This window comes from Elephas maximus, chromosome X, assembly GCF_024166365.1.
Source record: "Elephas maximus indicus isolate mEleMax1 chromosome X, mEleMax1 primary haplotype, whole genome shotgun sequence".
Taxonomy (NCBI): domain Eukaryota; kingdom Metazoa; phylum Chordata; class Mammalia; order Proboscidea; family Elephantidae; genus Elephas; species Elephas maximus.
In genome coordinates this window covers 49,948,755-49,964,979 of record NC_064846.1, presented here as the reverse complement: position 1 = coordinate 49,964,979, position 16,225 = coordinate 49,948,755, and the positions used below count along the sequence as shown (strand labels likewise).

The 16,225-nt window shown below is 38.8% G+C and overlaps 1 protein-coding gene across 5 annotated transcripts in view; it reads left to right on the top strand.

Annotated features, from left to right (window-relative positions):
• Positions 1 to 15,768, top strand: part of MID2 (midline 2) — a 107,651-nt gene extending 91,883 nt beyond the window's left edge. For 2 of the 5 annotated variants that reach the window (XM_049871747.1, XM_049871742.1), the window contains exons 6-10: positions 3,450 to 3,577; positions 4,817 to 5,050; positions 12,466 to 12,627; positions 14,090 to 14,297; positions 14,867 to 15,768. In XM_049871747.1, coding sequence (XP_049727704.1) covers positions 3,450 to 3,577; positions 4,817 to 5,050; positions 12,466 to 12,627; positions 14,090 to 14,297; positions 14,867 to 15,269 — 1,135 coding nt within the window. In that variant the 3' untranslated portion in view covers positions 15,270 to 15,768. The remainder of the gene's footprint in view (positions 1 to 3,449; positions 3,578 to 4,816; positions 5,051 to 12,465; positions 12,628 to 14,089; positions 14,298 to 14,866) is intronic. The other 3 variants (XM_049871746.1, XM_049871743.1, XM_049871745.1) reach the window with 2 other exon arrangements.
• Positions 15,769 to 16,225: the final 457 nt, after the last annotated feature.

The window sequence follows — 16,225 nt, the reverse complement described above, 5'->3', positions numbered from 1 at the left end:
TTTCCCCCTTTTCATCAGATTTCTTCTATAGAATCTTTGACCAAAACATCCAGTAACATTAGGCAGGCACCATCCAGTTCCTCAGGTCTCATGGTAAAGGAGGCAGCTGTTCATGGAGGCAATTAGCTACACGTTCCATTTCCTCCTTTTATTCCTTACTCTCCTTCCTCTGTTGCTCCAGGTGAATACAGACCAATTGTTGTGCCTTGGATTGCTACTTACATGTTTTTAAGATCCCAGGCACTATGCAATGAACTAAGAGGTAGAACAGAAAACTAAACACATTATTAGGCCAATTAACTGGTATGTCCCATGAAACTATGACCTTAAACCTCCAAACCAAGGAACCAAATTCCATGCGGAGTTTGGTTGTACACAAGCAGCCTCAGCAGCTACTCTTTTTTTGTTTTCATGTTTTTTTTTTTGAGTTAGTTTTTTTCTGTGGTGCAATGGTTAAGCACTTAGCTGATAACTGAAAGATCGATGGTTCAAATCCACCAGTGGCTCTGTGGGAGAAAAGAGCTGCCTGTCTGTTCCAGTAAAGATTACAGCCTAGAAAACCCCATGGGGCTGTTTTACTCTGTCCTATAGGGTCACTGTGAGTTGGAATTGACTCAACGGCACACAACAACAATCATCCCTGTTTTATTTGCCTACATTCTGTCACCACTTTACTTTCTGCCTATTCCTGGACGCATTAAAATCTGATTTGCCTGACTCCAATTTTGACCCCTTTCAGTCCATCCACTGCACTTGGAATACTCTTGTTGAAACATAAACTTGAGCATATCACTCATCTGCCTAAAATACTTCGGTGGCTTCCTATTGCTCTTAAGACAAAGTCCAAAGTTTGTAACATGGCCAGCAAGGCTCTGCATGACTTTCGCCTTGCCTAATTCTCATCTATCAGGCAAGAAAGAACATACCCACACACACATAGTCTTTACTTAGCTAACTCATCGTGTAGGTCATGGCTTAAAATTAACTTCCTCCAGGGAAACTTTCCTTAGCTCCCAAGTCCATGCTAAGCGGCTCTTGTATATGCACTACTCCCTTTGTAACAGCTCTTCTATTGCCCGTTTAAATGGCTTTCCTCTCCATGATCTGTGAACTCTGTGAGAGCAAGGAACACAACTAGCTTGTTCTCCCCTTGTATCTCCATTGCCTAGCTCAGTGTCTGTAACATTAGACTGTTCAATAAGTGCTGGATGGATGGAAAGAAGAGATGGCGAAGGCTAGACAGAAATTTCATGAGCCAATTTTCTGATATAACTCTTGCCCTAAAGAGGTTGTTGTCTTCTTACTCATAATATCCTGGAAGACTGGCTATTCAATGTGAGACTATAAGATTATACTGAGTTAGTCTTTCATTTGTTTATCCTGGCCTCCGGTTTATTCCTGAAATGTCTCTATTTTCAAAAACAGCCAAGAGATACTGCAGGATATACATGGATGAGGCTGTGTATTTTTTCAATCCCTCTTCTGCTTATAACAAGTTCACCATAAAAGCTTCCTCTCTGGTCTTCCTACAACGCAGTGTCTCTTTCCTTCACTCTAACATGCATATTGTTGTCAAGTTAATGCTTCTTTTCATCCTGTCATTTGCATGCTCAAGGTTTTTCATTGACTCTGATTCAGAAGGTCTGGAATAAGGCTTAAACGTGCATATTTTGATAAAATCTCCCCCAGATAATTCTGGTGTGTAACCTGGTTAAATTGCCAAAATACATAACATAGTTTATAAAGAAAATGTTCTACATTGTACTTTGGTGAGTAGCATCTGGCGTTTTAAAAGCATATTAGCGGCCATCTAAGATACACCACAGGTCTCATCCCTTCGGGAGCAAGGGAGAATGAAGAAAACTAAATATACAACAGGAGATTAGTCCAAAGGCCTAATGGACTGCATCTACCACGGCCTCCACCTACAACTAGGTGCTGCCCAGCTACCACCACTGACTGCTCTGACAGGGATCACAATAGAGGGCCCTGGACAGAGCTGGAGAAAAATGTAGAACAATATTCTACCTCACAAAAAAAGAGCAGAGAAACCCTGAGAGTATGGACCCTGGACACCCTAAAGTAACTAAAGTAACTACTGAGGATCATCCTTCAGCCAAAGATTAGACAAGCCCATAAAACAAAATGAGACTAAAGGGGCACAGAAGCCCAGGGGCCAGGACTAGAAGGCAGGAGGGGACAGGAAAGCTGGTAATAGGGGACCTAAGGTCGAGAAGCGGAGAGTATTGACATATCATGGAGTTGTTAACCATTGTCACAAAACAATATGTGTACTAATTGTTTAATGAAACTAATTTGGTCTGTAAACCTTCATCTAAAGTATAATAAAAAAAAAAAGAATTGCCAAACATACCTTTTTTTCTTTTTTTAAGAAAGGAACTGCCTAAATGGTTAAGTGGTACTGACCTTGGGATTAGATGGACATGGGTTCAGTTACACTTATTACCCTTACTGGCTGTCTGACCTTAGGCAAGTTACTTAATCTTTCTGTCAAGTTTCTCATTTACAAAATGGAGGTAACATCTATTACACAGGTTTATGGTGAGGAGTAAATTAAATAATATCTGTGGAGTGAATGCACAGTAACATATATAAAATAAGCACTCAAACACTAGCTATTGTGTTGTTGTTGTTGTTATTCATTCATTCATTCATTCATTCACTTCGCAGTTATTTATTGACTATGTGTCCTGCACTATGTTAAGGACCATGGAAGATAGAGGAGGTACAAAGTATGACCTCTGCTCTTGAAAAAAAATTGGTTTGGGAGGTAAAACTAGCATAGCCTACAACTAGAGAATAATAAAGTGAAATATAAACCAAAACCAAACCCATTGCCGTTGAGTCAATTCCGACTCATAGCAACTCTATAGGACAGAGTAGAACTGCCCCATAGAGTTTCCAAGGAGCGCCTGGCGGATTCGAACTGCCGACCCTTTGGTTAGCAGCCATAGCACTTAACCGCTATGCCACCAGGTTTCCTAAGTGAAATATAAATGTTATAAAAGATCAAATAAAAGACAATAAGCACGCTAGCTTATTTTTTAGCACAAAAAAATAGAGGGGGAGGAAAAAATATTTTAAACTGCTTTTACCAAGCCTTCAGAAGTCTAGTTTTGATGCTGCCTGCCAGATGGAAAATGATGCAGAGAGGAAAAAATCCTGTATTTACTTCTCAAAATTAAGACAGGATGGGGGAGTTTGTTTGAGGGGGGAACATATGTGAACAAATATGGTATAACCCTTAATTGGTTCCTGATGATTCAAACTTAAATGGTTTCTGTTGGAGAAGCGCAGATACATTTCTCACTTAATGAATAAACTTCTACAAGTCATTTGTTTTCACCTTGTTAAACTGGAACTCAAACACTGGGATGAAGGTTGCAAAGGTATTTTGATGTATCTTGATGTATTTTTCTGTCTTTCAGGGTCGCTATGGCAACTGCATCCTCTCAAGTTCTGATTCCAGACATCAATTTTAATGATGCCTTTGAAAATTTTGCTTTAGATTTTTCCAGAGAAAAGAAATTGCTGGAGGGGCTAGATTATTTAACAGGTGTGAATAGACTGTGCTGTCCTTCCGCTTGAATTGTTTTTTTCTTTTGGTGTGCTTTTGCTTCAAAATAATCTGAAAAGGTCAATCAATATTTATAATAAAATATTTTGTAACCTTTAAAATTATACATTCATCTTTCTCGATAGAATATATTTTAGTTCATGTAACAGAAAAAAAAAGGTGATTTGTCAAATATTTCTGGGTGCAGAATTGGTATACCATCCATACTTGAAGGTAAAACACAAAAAATTGCTAATGGGTTTCCTTTTATGAGCCTATCATTAATAATTTGTTGCATATGATGGGGGTAGACCTCAGGTGGCAATTAAGGAATATTACAGTGATGTCCCACATGGGTGCAGATGTCACTTAAATGTTTTTAAGGAAATTTAGGAATTAGCAGATTGGGAATAAAAATTTAAGAAATATCTGGTTTGCAGACAATTTTAGAAAATGAAGGATGCAACCAGCCTGTTGAAAATGCTGGCTACCAACAGGAAATCTGGTAATAGGGAACCCAAGGTTGAGAAGGCAGAGTAGAGTGTTGACATGTCGTGGGATTGTTAACCAATGTCACAGAACAATGTGTGTACTGAGTGTTTAATGAGAAACTAGTTTTGTTCTGTAAACCTTCATCTAAAGCTCAATAAAAAAAAATTTTTTTTTAATACTGGAAAAATATACACATACAATGTGTTTGTGGCTATTTTTGTTACTATGTTAAAATAACTATCATTTATTGAACACTTTGTGCCAGACCTTGTATACTGATTTTATATAATTAATCCCAACAGCAAATCTATAAATTATCATCCCCATTTTACTGATGAGGAAACTCACATTGATTTGATTATACTACCAAAAATGACTTGATTATACTACCAAAAATATGAAACTTATTTTGAAATAGAAAGAAATAAATTAAGGACCATGTAATAAGAAAACCATGTGACCACTTTGCTCTAATACCTACATATGTGTTTATACGGCAATTGTCTCAATAATTTAGGCTTATATCTTTGCTTAAACTATATTTACTGTGTTGATGCAAAAGTGGTTTTGAAGAGCTTGAGCTCTAAGCATTCTGCTTCAGGTTTTATGGTACATGCAATCTAAAGCTTTTCTATTAAGAAAACTTCCTTTCCAAGAGATGTCCAGTTAGACAGGAAGCATAACTATTGTAAAATTCCAGATCAGAGATTGTACTTTCCTTACCTTCTTTTCCATCTTTCTTTACAGCCCCAAACCCACCATCTATCCGAGAAGAACTCTGTACAGCTTCCCATGACACCATTACAGTCCACTGGATCTCAGATGATGAGTTCAGCATCAGCTCCTATGAGCTTCAGTACACCATATTCACTGGCCAGGCTAACTTCATCAGTAAGTCATGGTGTAGTTGGGGCCTGTGGCCAGAGATAAGGAAATGTAAGGAAGCAGTAAGCTGCTCAAGATTGGCCGGGGCGCCACGAGGCAAGTGTTTGTAAGACATGTTAGGTTCTTTAGTATAGTGTTGCATAGACAGTGTAAGCTCGCCCAGGGCGTTGCAAAGACCTTACTGATGGGTGACAAACCAAGTTGTGTGTTTCCTTGCTGGGCAGTCACTGGGGCCACTCCCATTTGTTTATGTAATCCTTAGATTTTCTTCAGTTAATCCATGTCACTTTACTCTCCCAAGTCAGAACACAGCTCAGAATTTGTTCCTGGGTAGCTAAGCCACCATCATTGCTGATTCTATGTGCGTGAACATCTCTCCACTTGACACTTCTTCCAATTCATTATCATGGTAAAATATATTATTTTCAAGGACTACTACTTCTTTTACTGTACCTATTTGTATCAGTGAACGTGGTGACAAGCCTCCTGCCTCTGTCTCTATCTCCTTTACCCTTTCTCCCCTTTCACCAAGAATTACACCAAATATAAAAGTATGTAAGTGGGCAACAAAATGAAAGATGTTAAAAAGCAATCATTTAGCTCGCATGTTACAGTTTCACCTTCTGGTGAAATGAAGCAAGGTAAGGCAGAATAGAAACCTAATTCATCGATTGCCAGTCAAGAGGAGTCGAGCTGAAAGTTTCCTTCAGTGGGCTGGGGAATATTGGAAATGGAAGCGGAATTAAAGCTGGATTCAAGACTGGAACTGATTTCCACCCTAGTATTTTCTTTTACCTTTGTGTTTGTACTTCTGTGTCTGAGCTCACTGGTCACACTAGAGGAGTTTTTCTGACTTAACCTTCTTGATAGGCTTCTTTTTCCTATTTTGTGACAATTCTGGGCCAGATGGTGAGATGAGAAGACATTTGGGGTCAAACTCTTAAGGAACACTTGCCTCGTGCAGCTCCAACCTAAGTCACTTGGCCCATGTAGCTGTGTTCCTGATTGTTACTTCAGGTTGTGAAGTCACAAACTCTAAGGCCTCACCAACATTCTTTTTTGCACTTGTCTGCCGCGCTCTGAAAAGTCTTAGAGCCGGCAACTGTGCTTCGCCTTCCTGATATGGAGTAAGCAGTCATCTCCTGGGAGTTGAGTACAAGTTCAAGAAGTGACAAAGAGCTAAAGGTTGTCACCTTTGTTTTCAAGCATATATAATCCTTTGTAAAGAAAAGCTTAAAGTCTAATTCTTCACAGCAATAGAATCATAACATCTTAGTATTGGAAGAGACCTTATAAGTCATATAATCTAATCTTCATGCCTTCTACCAGAAACCCAGTAAATGATCAACTCAATCTCTGCCAGAACATTTCCAGTGATGGAGAGCTTACTTCTAGCAAAATACCTCATTCAATTGTTCTGCAGCTATAAATAATTGTCAGCGTTTCCTTATAAGAAGCCTAAATCTTCCCCTTTGTAAATAAATAATAATGGCATCTCGATATCAATTTGACTCGCATTGTTGATGCTAATTTTGATCACCTGTTCAAGGTACTGTCTGATTTCTTCACTGTGTAGTTACCATATTTTCCTTACATATGCTTGGTGCTTTGCCTTTAAAAGTCTCCCACATATAGTATCACATTTAGTCCCCTCATGAGTTCTTATTTAGCCTTATGAAAGAGTTGATATTGATTCTGTTTTATAGATGAAGATGCTGAGGCTCAAGTTAAGTGAGTTGTCCAAGGTCACAGAACTACAAAATGGTGGAGTCAAGATTTGAACCCAAGCCTATAAGACTTCAAGCTCAGCACTCCTTGAATTAAACCACAGCTGCCAGTTAGTCCTAGTTCTGACCTTTTGTGCCACACTAAGGAACCTAACCCATCATCCACAAGACAGTTCTTCAGATAATTTTAGGTAGCTTTTCTCTTTTCCAGTCTAAGCATCATCAGTTCCTTCAATTACTCTTCATATTACATGTTTTCAGACCCTTTACCATTCTGGTATCCCTTATATGGACACATATTTGTTTGTCAAAGTGCTTCATAAAATGTGCTGTCAAAAAAAAGTGAATATAGTACTCCAGAAATGGTCCGACCAGCACAGAGGATAGCTTGATGATTTCTCTTGTACATTACCTGGTGTCCTCTCACACCCTTTTTTGGCAGCCACAGAACAGATTGTTGTTGTGTGCTGGCAAGTCGATCCTGACTCATAGTGATCCCATGTCACAGAGTAGAACTTCCTCATAGAGTTTTCCTGTAATCTTTATGGGAGCAGATCACCAGGTCTTTTCTCCTGAGAATCCGCTGGATAGGCAGTTAGCAGCTGAGTGTTTAACCCTTGCACCACCAGGGCAATTGAAATCCCTGGGTCTTCCAAATCCTGGACTTAAGAAACTGAGTGCCTAAACTGAAATACGACAGCATGAATTTATCCCTCTTATATTTTGTCTGGTTAGCTTTGACTCCTCATTCCAGTCTGCCAAAATCCATTTGAATCCAGCTTCTGCCTTCCAATGCATTTGCTTTCACTCCCAGCCTGCCTTCTATGTCTTACTCTAATCATTGATAGAAAAGTTGGAAAGGACAGGGACAAGGGCAGAGCCCTGGAGCGCAGTTTTGTATGACAATGGGAAGATAAGATGAAACTGTTTTACTATGAATAAAAATGAAGGTTCAAGGCCTATGTCCTCCCTGCTGGTCTGATCTGCCTGCTGTTGACTAAACCCTGAGAGCTACTTCGCATTGAGGTTTTACCACATTTTCTTTACCAGAAATTTCTTCCTTGTGGGTTAGAATTAAGTCTGGAGAAGTGGTTGCCTTACTGGTTTTTTTTTTTCCAACTTTCTCCCCACCCCTTCTAAGATTTTAAATGATCACAAGCCAGCAATACCTCAGATGGTGCTGTTAGCTGAATGAGAATTCCAGCAGATATCTGGATGTTTATCTTCTCGATTGCTGTATTGTTTTGCCACTGTTTCAGTTTTGCAATTTGCATTACGAAAGCATTGGCCATAACCTCTGTCTGGCAGGGCAGCCTGTAATAATACTGCCACAAAGATATAACTTTTATTTCCCCTCTTTTTTATTCTCATGTAAATGCTCTCCACCACACATTTACACTCAGGTTCATGGATTCACATTTTGTGGTCTTTCCCCTTTTAACAAGATGTATACTTCCATTACCGTAATTTAACCATCAATCCTATCTCAGCAAGTCTCAGTGATACGCAGAGGGTCGTATATACTTAAAAAAAAAAACTTACATCCCCCCTTTTAAAAACTTAGAAATATTTTCAAAATTACAGAAAAGTTGCAAGACTAACACAAAGAATGTCCAGATATCTTTACCCATATTCAACTATTGTTAATATTTTGTCCCATTTCCTTTATCACTTATTAGCATTCTCTTTATATATACATATATATTTTTTCTGACTCATTTGAAAGTAAATTGCATGCGTCATGGCCTTAATCCCTAAATACGTTGATGCATCTTTCCAAAGAATAAGGAAATTTTCTTACATAAACAACAGTTTAGTTATCAACTTTGGGAAATTTGACATCGATGCAATACTTTTTTCTAATCTACCATTCATACATTGGTATTCCAATTTTGACAGTTGGCCCAGAAATGTTCATTATAGCATACAAAGGACTCAATAATGTCCTTTATAGTCTAAGAACAAGTATTCCTTTAATGTGGAACATTTTCCCAGCCTTTCTTTGACTTTGGTGACAACGGCATTTTTTAAAGTTCCCTCTTATTTCGTTATTATATTATCCCTCATTTTGGATTTGTTTGATGTTTCCATATGTAGCCTTGGTTGCAATACTACATAAGTGATGTCGTGTCCTTCTTAGGGCATCATGATATCAATTTGACTGTCATTGGTGATGCTAATTTTGATCACCAGCTCAAGGTACTGTCCGATTTCTTCACTGTATAGTTACTGTATTTTCCTCTGCAACTAATAAGCATTCTATGGGGTGATACTTTAGGGCCATGAAAATATCCTATCTCTCATCAAACCCTTCTCACTCCCACCCCTATTTTAACATCAATTGATAATTCTTTCCTGCTCCAGTCTTCATTATGATTGTTGCAAAATAACGATTTTCCAACTGGGCATTCTGTCCAACATCAGGAGTTGGCAGTAAGCAAGAGCCCTCCCTTCTTCCCCATTTGCATATTTATTTATCTACTTTTTTCCAGTATGGACTTGAGAATTCCCCTTTTTTCAGTGGTTTCCAATTCTTTAGTGCTTTGTTTATTTTGGTACTCAAAATCATCCAAGTTTGGCCAGTGGGAACGTTTCAAGCTGACCCCTGTGCCCCCCTCCTTTTTTAGAAATAATATTTTATTGTGTTTTCAGTGAAGGTTTACACAGCAGTTTAAGTTCCTATTCAACAATTTCTACACACAGTGTTCAGTGACATTGCTTACATTGTTCACAATGGGTGAACATTCTCAATATTTCTGTTCTGGTTGTTGCGTTTCCATTGATATAGTTTCCCTGCCCTCTTAACAGTGTCTTTTGTTTTCAAGTTATTGTTGACCATTTGGTCACATGTAGATGACTTTTTAAAGGAGTCCTTTGACCTTTTGATATTGCTCCATAATATTTTTGAGCACTTCCTTACTTTCTGGGAATAACAAAATGTTCTGGGCTTATCTTGACCTTATTCTGCCCCAGCCTTGAAATCAGACATTTTTTCAAGGAGCTCTGATTCTTTTTCATGGGAGAAGAGATTAGAGACAAAACTCTGGGTGATAGACACACATGCATTCACATATGTATACGTATGCATAGACACATAATATACAGATATGTACTTACATGTACATATATACATATTTAGCTCACTGTAGCTCTTAACCACCGTGCCACCAGGGCTCCAGAAATCATGAGTTCACTCCAATACTTCCAATCCAATCCATCCCATAGGTTCTTTCTTGCTTTCCCCCATTCCATATTTACATGTTCCTTATACCACAATGGAAACCCTGGTGGCATAGTGGTTAAGAGCTACAGCTGCTAACCAAAAGGTTAGCAGTTCAAATCCACCAGGGGCTCCTCGGAAACACTATGGGACAGTTCTACTCTGCCCTATAGGGTTGCTATGAGTCGGAAAACTCAAGGGCAATGGGTTTGTTTTTTTTATTATTTTTTGGAGAACTCTGGTTCCCAACAATATCAACACATGTATTCATTTTCTCAATCCCGTAATATGTCTAAAATAGTTTCAAAATTGCTTTTCCCATACCATTACAAAAACAAACCTATTAGCAATAGTTCAGGATTTGTTTTCAGTTCTCTTCCCACTTCCACCTCTTTGGTGTGATTAAGTTATTCACCTGAAATGCAGTTGGGTTCCTTTGTTTCAGCTTACCTTCAGTTTAAACTCTGCCTCCATGCCCATCCTTGTTGATTTTTTAAATTAAAAAAATTTTTTTTTAATTTGTAGAAAAACAATGTGTTTCCAAGAGGCAAAACTATGCAAAAAGGTATACTCAGAGAAGTGCTATTCCCTTTCATATCATTTTCACCATGTTCCCTCATCCCCACCCCTTGTAGGTAACCAACATCATTATTTTCTGGTTTATCATTGTTGTTGTTTTGTACATACAAATATATGTATGTGTTCTTGTTGGCCTTTCTTTCTTACATAGAGGGTAGAATACTACATGCTCTTTTGCTATTTGACTTTTTCGATTAACAACATATTTTGGAAATCACTCCATATCAGTTCATAGAGATCTTTATTTTTTGCAGCTGCATAGTACTCCATTGTGAAATTTTGTTTTGATTTTTGTATATTTGGAAGTGTATATGGAAGATCATTTTCTTCTTTGTAATAAAACTTTATGTGCAGTTTGTCATCCATATTATGCATCGGTACGTAGGCTGCCAAAGCCTTAAGCATTGTTTCTGGCCCTTTTCTGTTCATAAGCCTCACTAGGCATCTTCGCCAATTCCTCTTCTGTCTATAGCATATCTGTCTGTCCTCCATTATGCTTTTTTTCCTAGTTTTTAATTTAGACTTTTTCTCTCTCCCCCACAAATTAATATAAAATCCCCTTAATCTGTTCTCTTGCAAAACATTCATGGCTTGTTATTTTCAGTGTTCAGCCTCACCTTTTTACTAGAGCAGCGTAAAGGTGACTAAATTGACTAATCATTTTCCCTGCCCTTTCCTTTCCATACTCTAGTAGAATTGTGGTTAAAAAGCAGTAAACTGACTGAAAAACAGTTAACGGAAGAGAGAAGAAGCCTGGATAACTCACAAATTAGAACGCTTTTCCCTCTTTTACTGAAAATTAGTCAAATACATGTTTTTAATTATGTGCATTTTTCACTATATAAGTCAATGTTTATGGTCTAAAGACTTTCAAAGGCAGAAACCCAGATCTCTGATCCTTCTCCTTTCTTGGAAGGGAAAAAACTTCCAGACAACAATGTATTCCAGGATGACCACCCAGCCCCAAATAAAGATGGGGATCAGAACCAGGAAGGGGTAAAAATGAGTAGTGTCAGTGAGGAGATGACATCTTGCTTTGGTTATCATGTCATCTCTTTGGCTTCCCTATTCTATCTTGGAACCTACATAGTTTTGGACGTAAGGGTGAGGATGGGATGGGAGAGTTGAATCATAAGCCCTGAAAGCCTCACTACATTGGAGTACATTGTTGTTCACTCCCATGAATTGTGGTGCAGTGGACAGAACACTGAACTAAGATTAAAGATATTAGGGTTATATTTTTAGCACCATCTCCAGCTATCTGTGGTCTTAGGCAAGTCACATTTCTTCTCTCGATCTTAGCTTCTCACTTGTAAAATGAGGGAAATATGAGCTTTAGATGTCCTTTCAGTGCTGAGATTTTATGTTTCTGTGCATAAGGCTGTTCCATCCATAGAAGGCCAAACTCAGCTCTGAGAGGATTAGACATTTGGGGAACAGACCAAAGACTCCATAAAAGTGATGATTCTGTGATTAGTATAGGTCATTCCTCTGATGTTTGGCAGAAAATTAAAATAATCTAACTTTTTAAAAATAATTTTTATTGTGCTTTAAGTGAAAGTTTACAAATCAAGTCAGCCTCTCACATAAAAACTTATATACACCTTGCTACATACTCCCAATTACTCTCCCCCTAATGAGACAGCCCACTCCCTCCCTCCACACTCTTTTCGTGTCCATTTCTCCAGCTTCTAACCTCCTCTACCCTCTCATCTCCCCCCAGGCGAAGTAATCTAACTTTTGCTAGTGGTTGCATTCAGTTGCCAGAAGTGAGGAGCCTGGCATAAGCCTTAGCTTCATAGAACAACAACAACAACAACAACAAAAAAAAACAGGGAAGGTTGATCTCATTTTGTCTTCTAGGACTCAAAAGAAAACAAATTAAATTCACATTTGTTTTGGGGCTTATGATGAATTTTCAGTGTGCTATTCATCCCATCTCTAGTACCTGCTGGTTAATGTCCTTGTCTTTTCCCACTTTACAGGTCTATATAATTCAGTGGATAGTTGGATGATCGTGCCCAACATTAAACAGAACCATTACACAGTACATGGACTCCAGAGTGGGACACGCTACATCTTCGTTGTTAAAGCCATAAACCAAGCAGGCAGCCGGAACAGTGAACCTATGCGACTAAAAACAAATAGTATGTCGTGACAATTCTAAAAAGAAAGATCTGGGTCCCGGACTGAGCTGGAGAAAAATATAGAACAAAATTCTAACTCACACACACAAAAAAAGACCAGAATTACTGGTCTGACAAAGACTGGAGAAACCCCAAGAGTATGGCCCCTGGACACCCTTTTAGCTCAGTAATGAAGTAATTCCTGAGATTCACTCTTTAGCCAAAGATTAGACAGGCTCATAAAACAAGACTAAAGGGCACACCAGCCCAGGAGCAAGGACTAGAAGGCAGGAGGAGACAGGAAAGCTGGTAATAGGGAACCCGAGGTCAAGAAGGGGAGAGTGTTGACATGTCGTGGGATTGGTAACCAATGTCACAAAACAATATGTGTACTAATTGTTTAATGAGAAGCTAGTTTGGTCTGTAAACCTTCATCTAAAGTACAATAAAAAATAAAAAGAAAGATCAGTTTCCCCTCCATGCCAGGGGAGTACACTTAACCTGAACAGGTACCTACAACCATGCAAAAGAGCAGTGGCACTGGGTAGAGCAGCTTTACTGTTGTCGTTTGTGCTTTGGGCAGTGGGTTTGTTGTTGCCCCTGGGAGATTAGTGAACACAGACATACATAAAGTAGCTATAATAGCTTGGGGGAGGTCACAGCCTTGAAAACCCTGTGGAGCAGTTCTGCTCTGCCCACAAAGGTTTGCCTTGAGTTGGAATCAACTGACAGCAACTAACAACAGTGGCAAAAGAGGCTCGGAGATTGAGTATTTAGCTTTTCTAGCCTCTGTCCCGAAAGCAGGTAAGAAGAGAAAAGGTTGGGAATGGGTGTTGTGTTAGCCAACAGTGTCTGTAACAGAAGCATTTTGTAGCGTAAAGCTATTTCCATACCTAGCAGTTGACCCCCAATAAAAAGCTTTTGTCATATGGTTATAAGGAATTCTCTGCTGTGAATGATCCTACACAAAAGTTTTCTCTGATCATTAATGATGTAACAGGGCAAAACTTGTCTGTTGCTCAGCTTCTCAGCTTTTTTGTTCTGTCACCAAGCAGCAATTGTTCACCAATTCCCCTTACTTTGTCTTACCTCAAATATTGTAACACCTGTCTCAGTCAGGGTTCTCTAGAGAAACAGAACCAGTAAGGTGTGTGTGCGTGTGTAGAGAGAGAGAGATTGACTGATTTTAAGGAATTAGGTTACACGATTGTCGAGGGCTGGCAAGTCAAAAGTCTGCGGGTCAGATGCCAGGCTGGAGATTCCTATAGTCTTTTGTCCCCAAATCTGTAGGTCAGGTGTTTGACCTCTGTTCTTATTTTATTGAAAACTGGGGTTTCTGCCCTGCTTCCTAAACAGTAGCCAACTTGCACTGGCCCAAGAATGACCATTATACCAAGATTCCCCTGGTAGTGATGGTCCTGGAGGACAAAGATAAAATTCTTAAATATTTCATTGTGCTCTTTCTTTTTTCTACTTTTTTCAGGCCAACCCTTTAAACTGGACCCGAAAATGACTCACAAGAAGTTGAAGATCTCTAATGATGGATTGCAGATGGAAAGGGATGAAAGCTCTCTGAAGAAGAGCCATACTCCAGAGAGGTTTAGTGGCACCGGGTGCTATGGGGCAGCAGGAAATATATTCATTGACAGTGGCTGCCACTATTGGGAGGTGGTCATGGGCTCCTCAACATGGTGAGTGTATCCTACTTTTCTCTTCCCTCCCCTGTTGTTAGGTTCCTGAGAGATTCAATTCTATAGCACAAGCATAATAACTGTAAGTCAAGGTTAAAAGGTACGTGATAGAAAAACCCTCCTGGGTGGAGATGAGAGGGTAGGGGGGTTACAAGCTGGTGGAATGGACACAAAAAGAGAGAGTGGAGGGAAGGGAGTGGGCTGTCTCATTAGGGGGAGAGCAATTAGGAGTATATAGCAAGGTGTATATAAATTTTTGTATGAGAGACTGACTTGATTTGTAAAGTTTCATTTAAAGCACAATAAAAATTTTAAAAAACCCTCCTGGAAAAATTTAACAGCTTCTTTATAATATGATGGAAAATATACTGGGCTAGGAGTTGGGAATCACTGCATCACTTTAATTGCAAACTTTTAAAAGCTCCAGTGATGATATCAACATTATGCACCTAGATGTAAACTATTTAAGGGAGAAACATGTATTCTATGTTTTGTATATTCTGTATGGGGTCTGGCAGAATTTGGATCATTCGTTAATGTTTATTTCTATCTTTTTTGCACTGTCTCAGGTATGCTATTGGTATTGCCTACAAATCAGCTCCAAAGAATGAATGGATTGGAAAAAATTCCTCTTCATGGGTCTTCTCTCGCTGCAATAGTAACTTTGTGGTGAGACATAACAACAAGGAGATGCTTGTGGATGTGCCCCCGCAATTGAAGCGTCTGGGTGTCCTCCTGGATTATGACAACAACATGCTGTCCTTCTATGACCCAGCTAATTCTCTTCATCTCCATACTTTTGATGTGACCTTCATTCTTCCAGTTTGTCCAACATTCACAATCTGGAACAAATCCCTAATGATTCTGTCTGGCTTGCCTGCCCCAGATTTTATTGATTACCCTGAGCGGCAGGAATGTAACTGCAGGCCTCAAGAATCCCCTTACGTTTCTGGGATGAAAGCTTGCCATTAAGTTTCAAGAGAGCATGTAACTCACTGGCTCTCCAGTCTAGCAGTCTTTTTCCCTCCCAAACCTCAGTTAGTGTTCAATATATGCGATACAAAATAAAGTTTGTTTGAAGCATCCAAAATAACTAGATATTATAGATTTAATTTTTGTGCATTAAAGCTTGTATCTGAATTAATGTATTGAGTTTCTCAGAATAAATTATCTGCATAGTCTGGTTTCAAGCCACTGGAGAAGTTTAGGGACTGCCTCTCTTGTCATTGGAGAATTAAAAATTCCCAGTGATTTAGGAGTATAAATGATATTGGAAGGAATTAGGGTAATTCTAGGTAAAAAACATAGGAAGGGGTTCTGAGCAAAGGGCTAGCCAGCTGGGGGTAGGTGGGAGGGAGGTCAGGCTTTTTAGTCCTGGCCAATTTGGCCAAGTAGAATTTTGAACAATGTCAAATTATAACATGTTTATACATAGCTTTTGATAAAAACCTACAATCGAGGGTTTATTATAATGAAAACATGTATGTGTATACATAATATATAGTGAATAAATAATATATGATATATTCATTATATATATTATATATACATAATAAACATTTTAATTTGCTCATTTGAGTGAGAAATGTACTGAAAGGGAAAATAAACCATCCATTTTTGTCCCCTAAAGAGAACAACAAAATCAGTCAACATCTCTCATTTTCCTTCATCCATCCCTTCTTCCCTCCTGTCCCAAACACATACACAAACAATCATGACGTAGGTAATGGGAAGAGCTCTAGGTAGGATTAGAAGTGATTTGGGGGGCAAGATTGCACAAGAGATGCTATTATTAGAAAATTGATTCAGGTAGAAGTGTTTGTAGCAAAACTTCACTGATGATGCTACTTAATGGAGAAGGTCAGTCTGAATTGCTGAAAATTCTGTTACAGAATATTTTAAAGAAAAACTGTTTTATGACTCTTGAA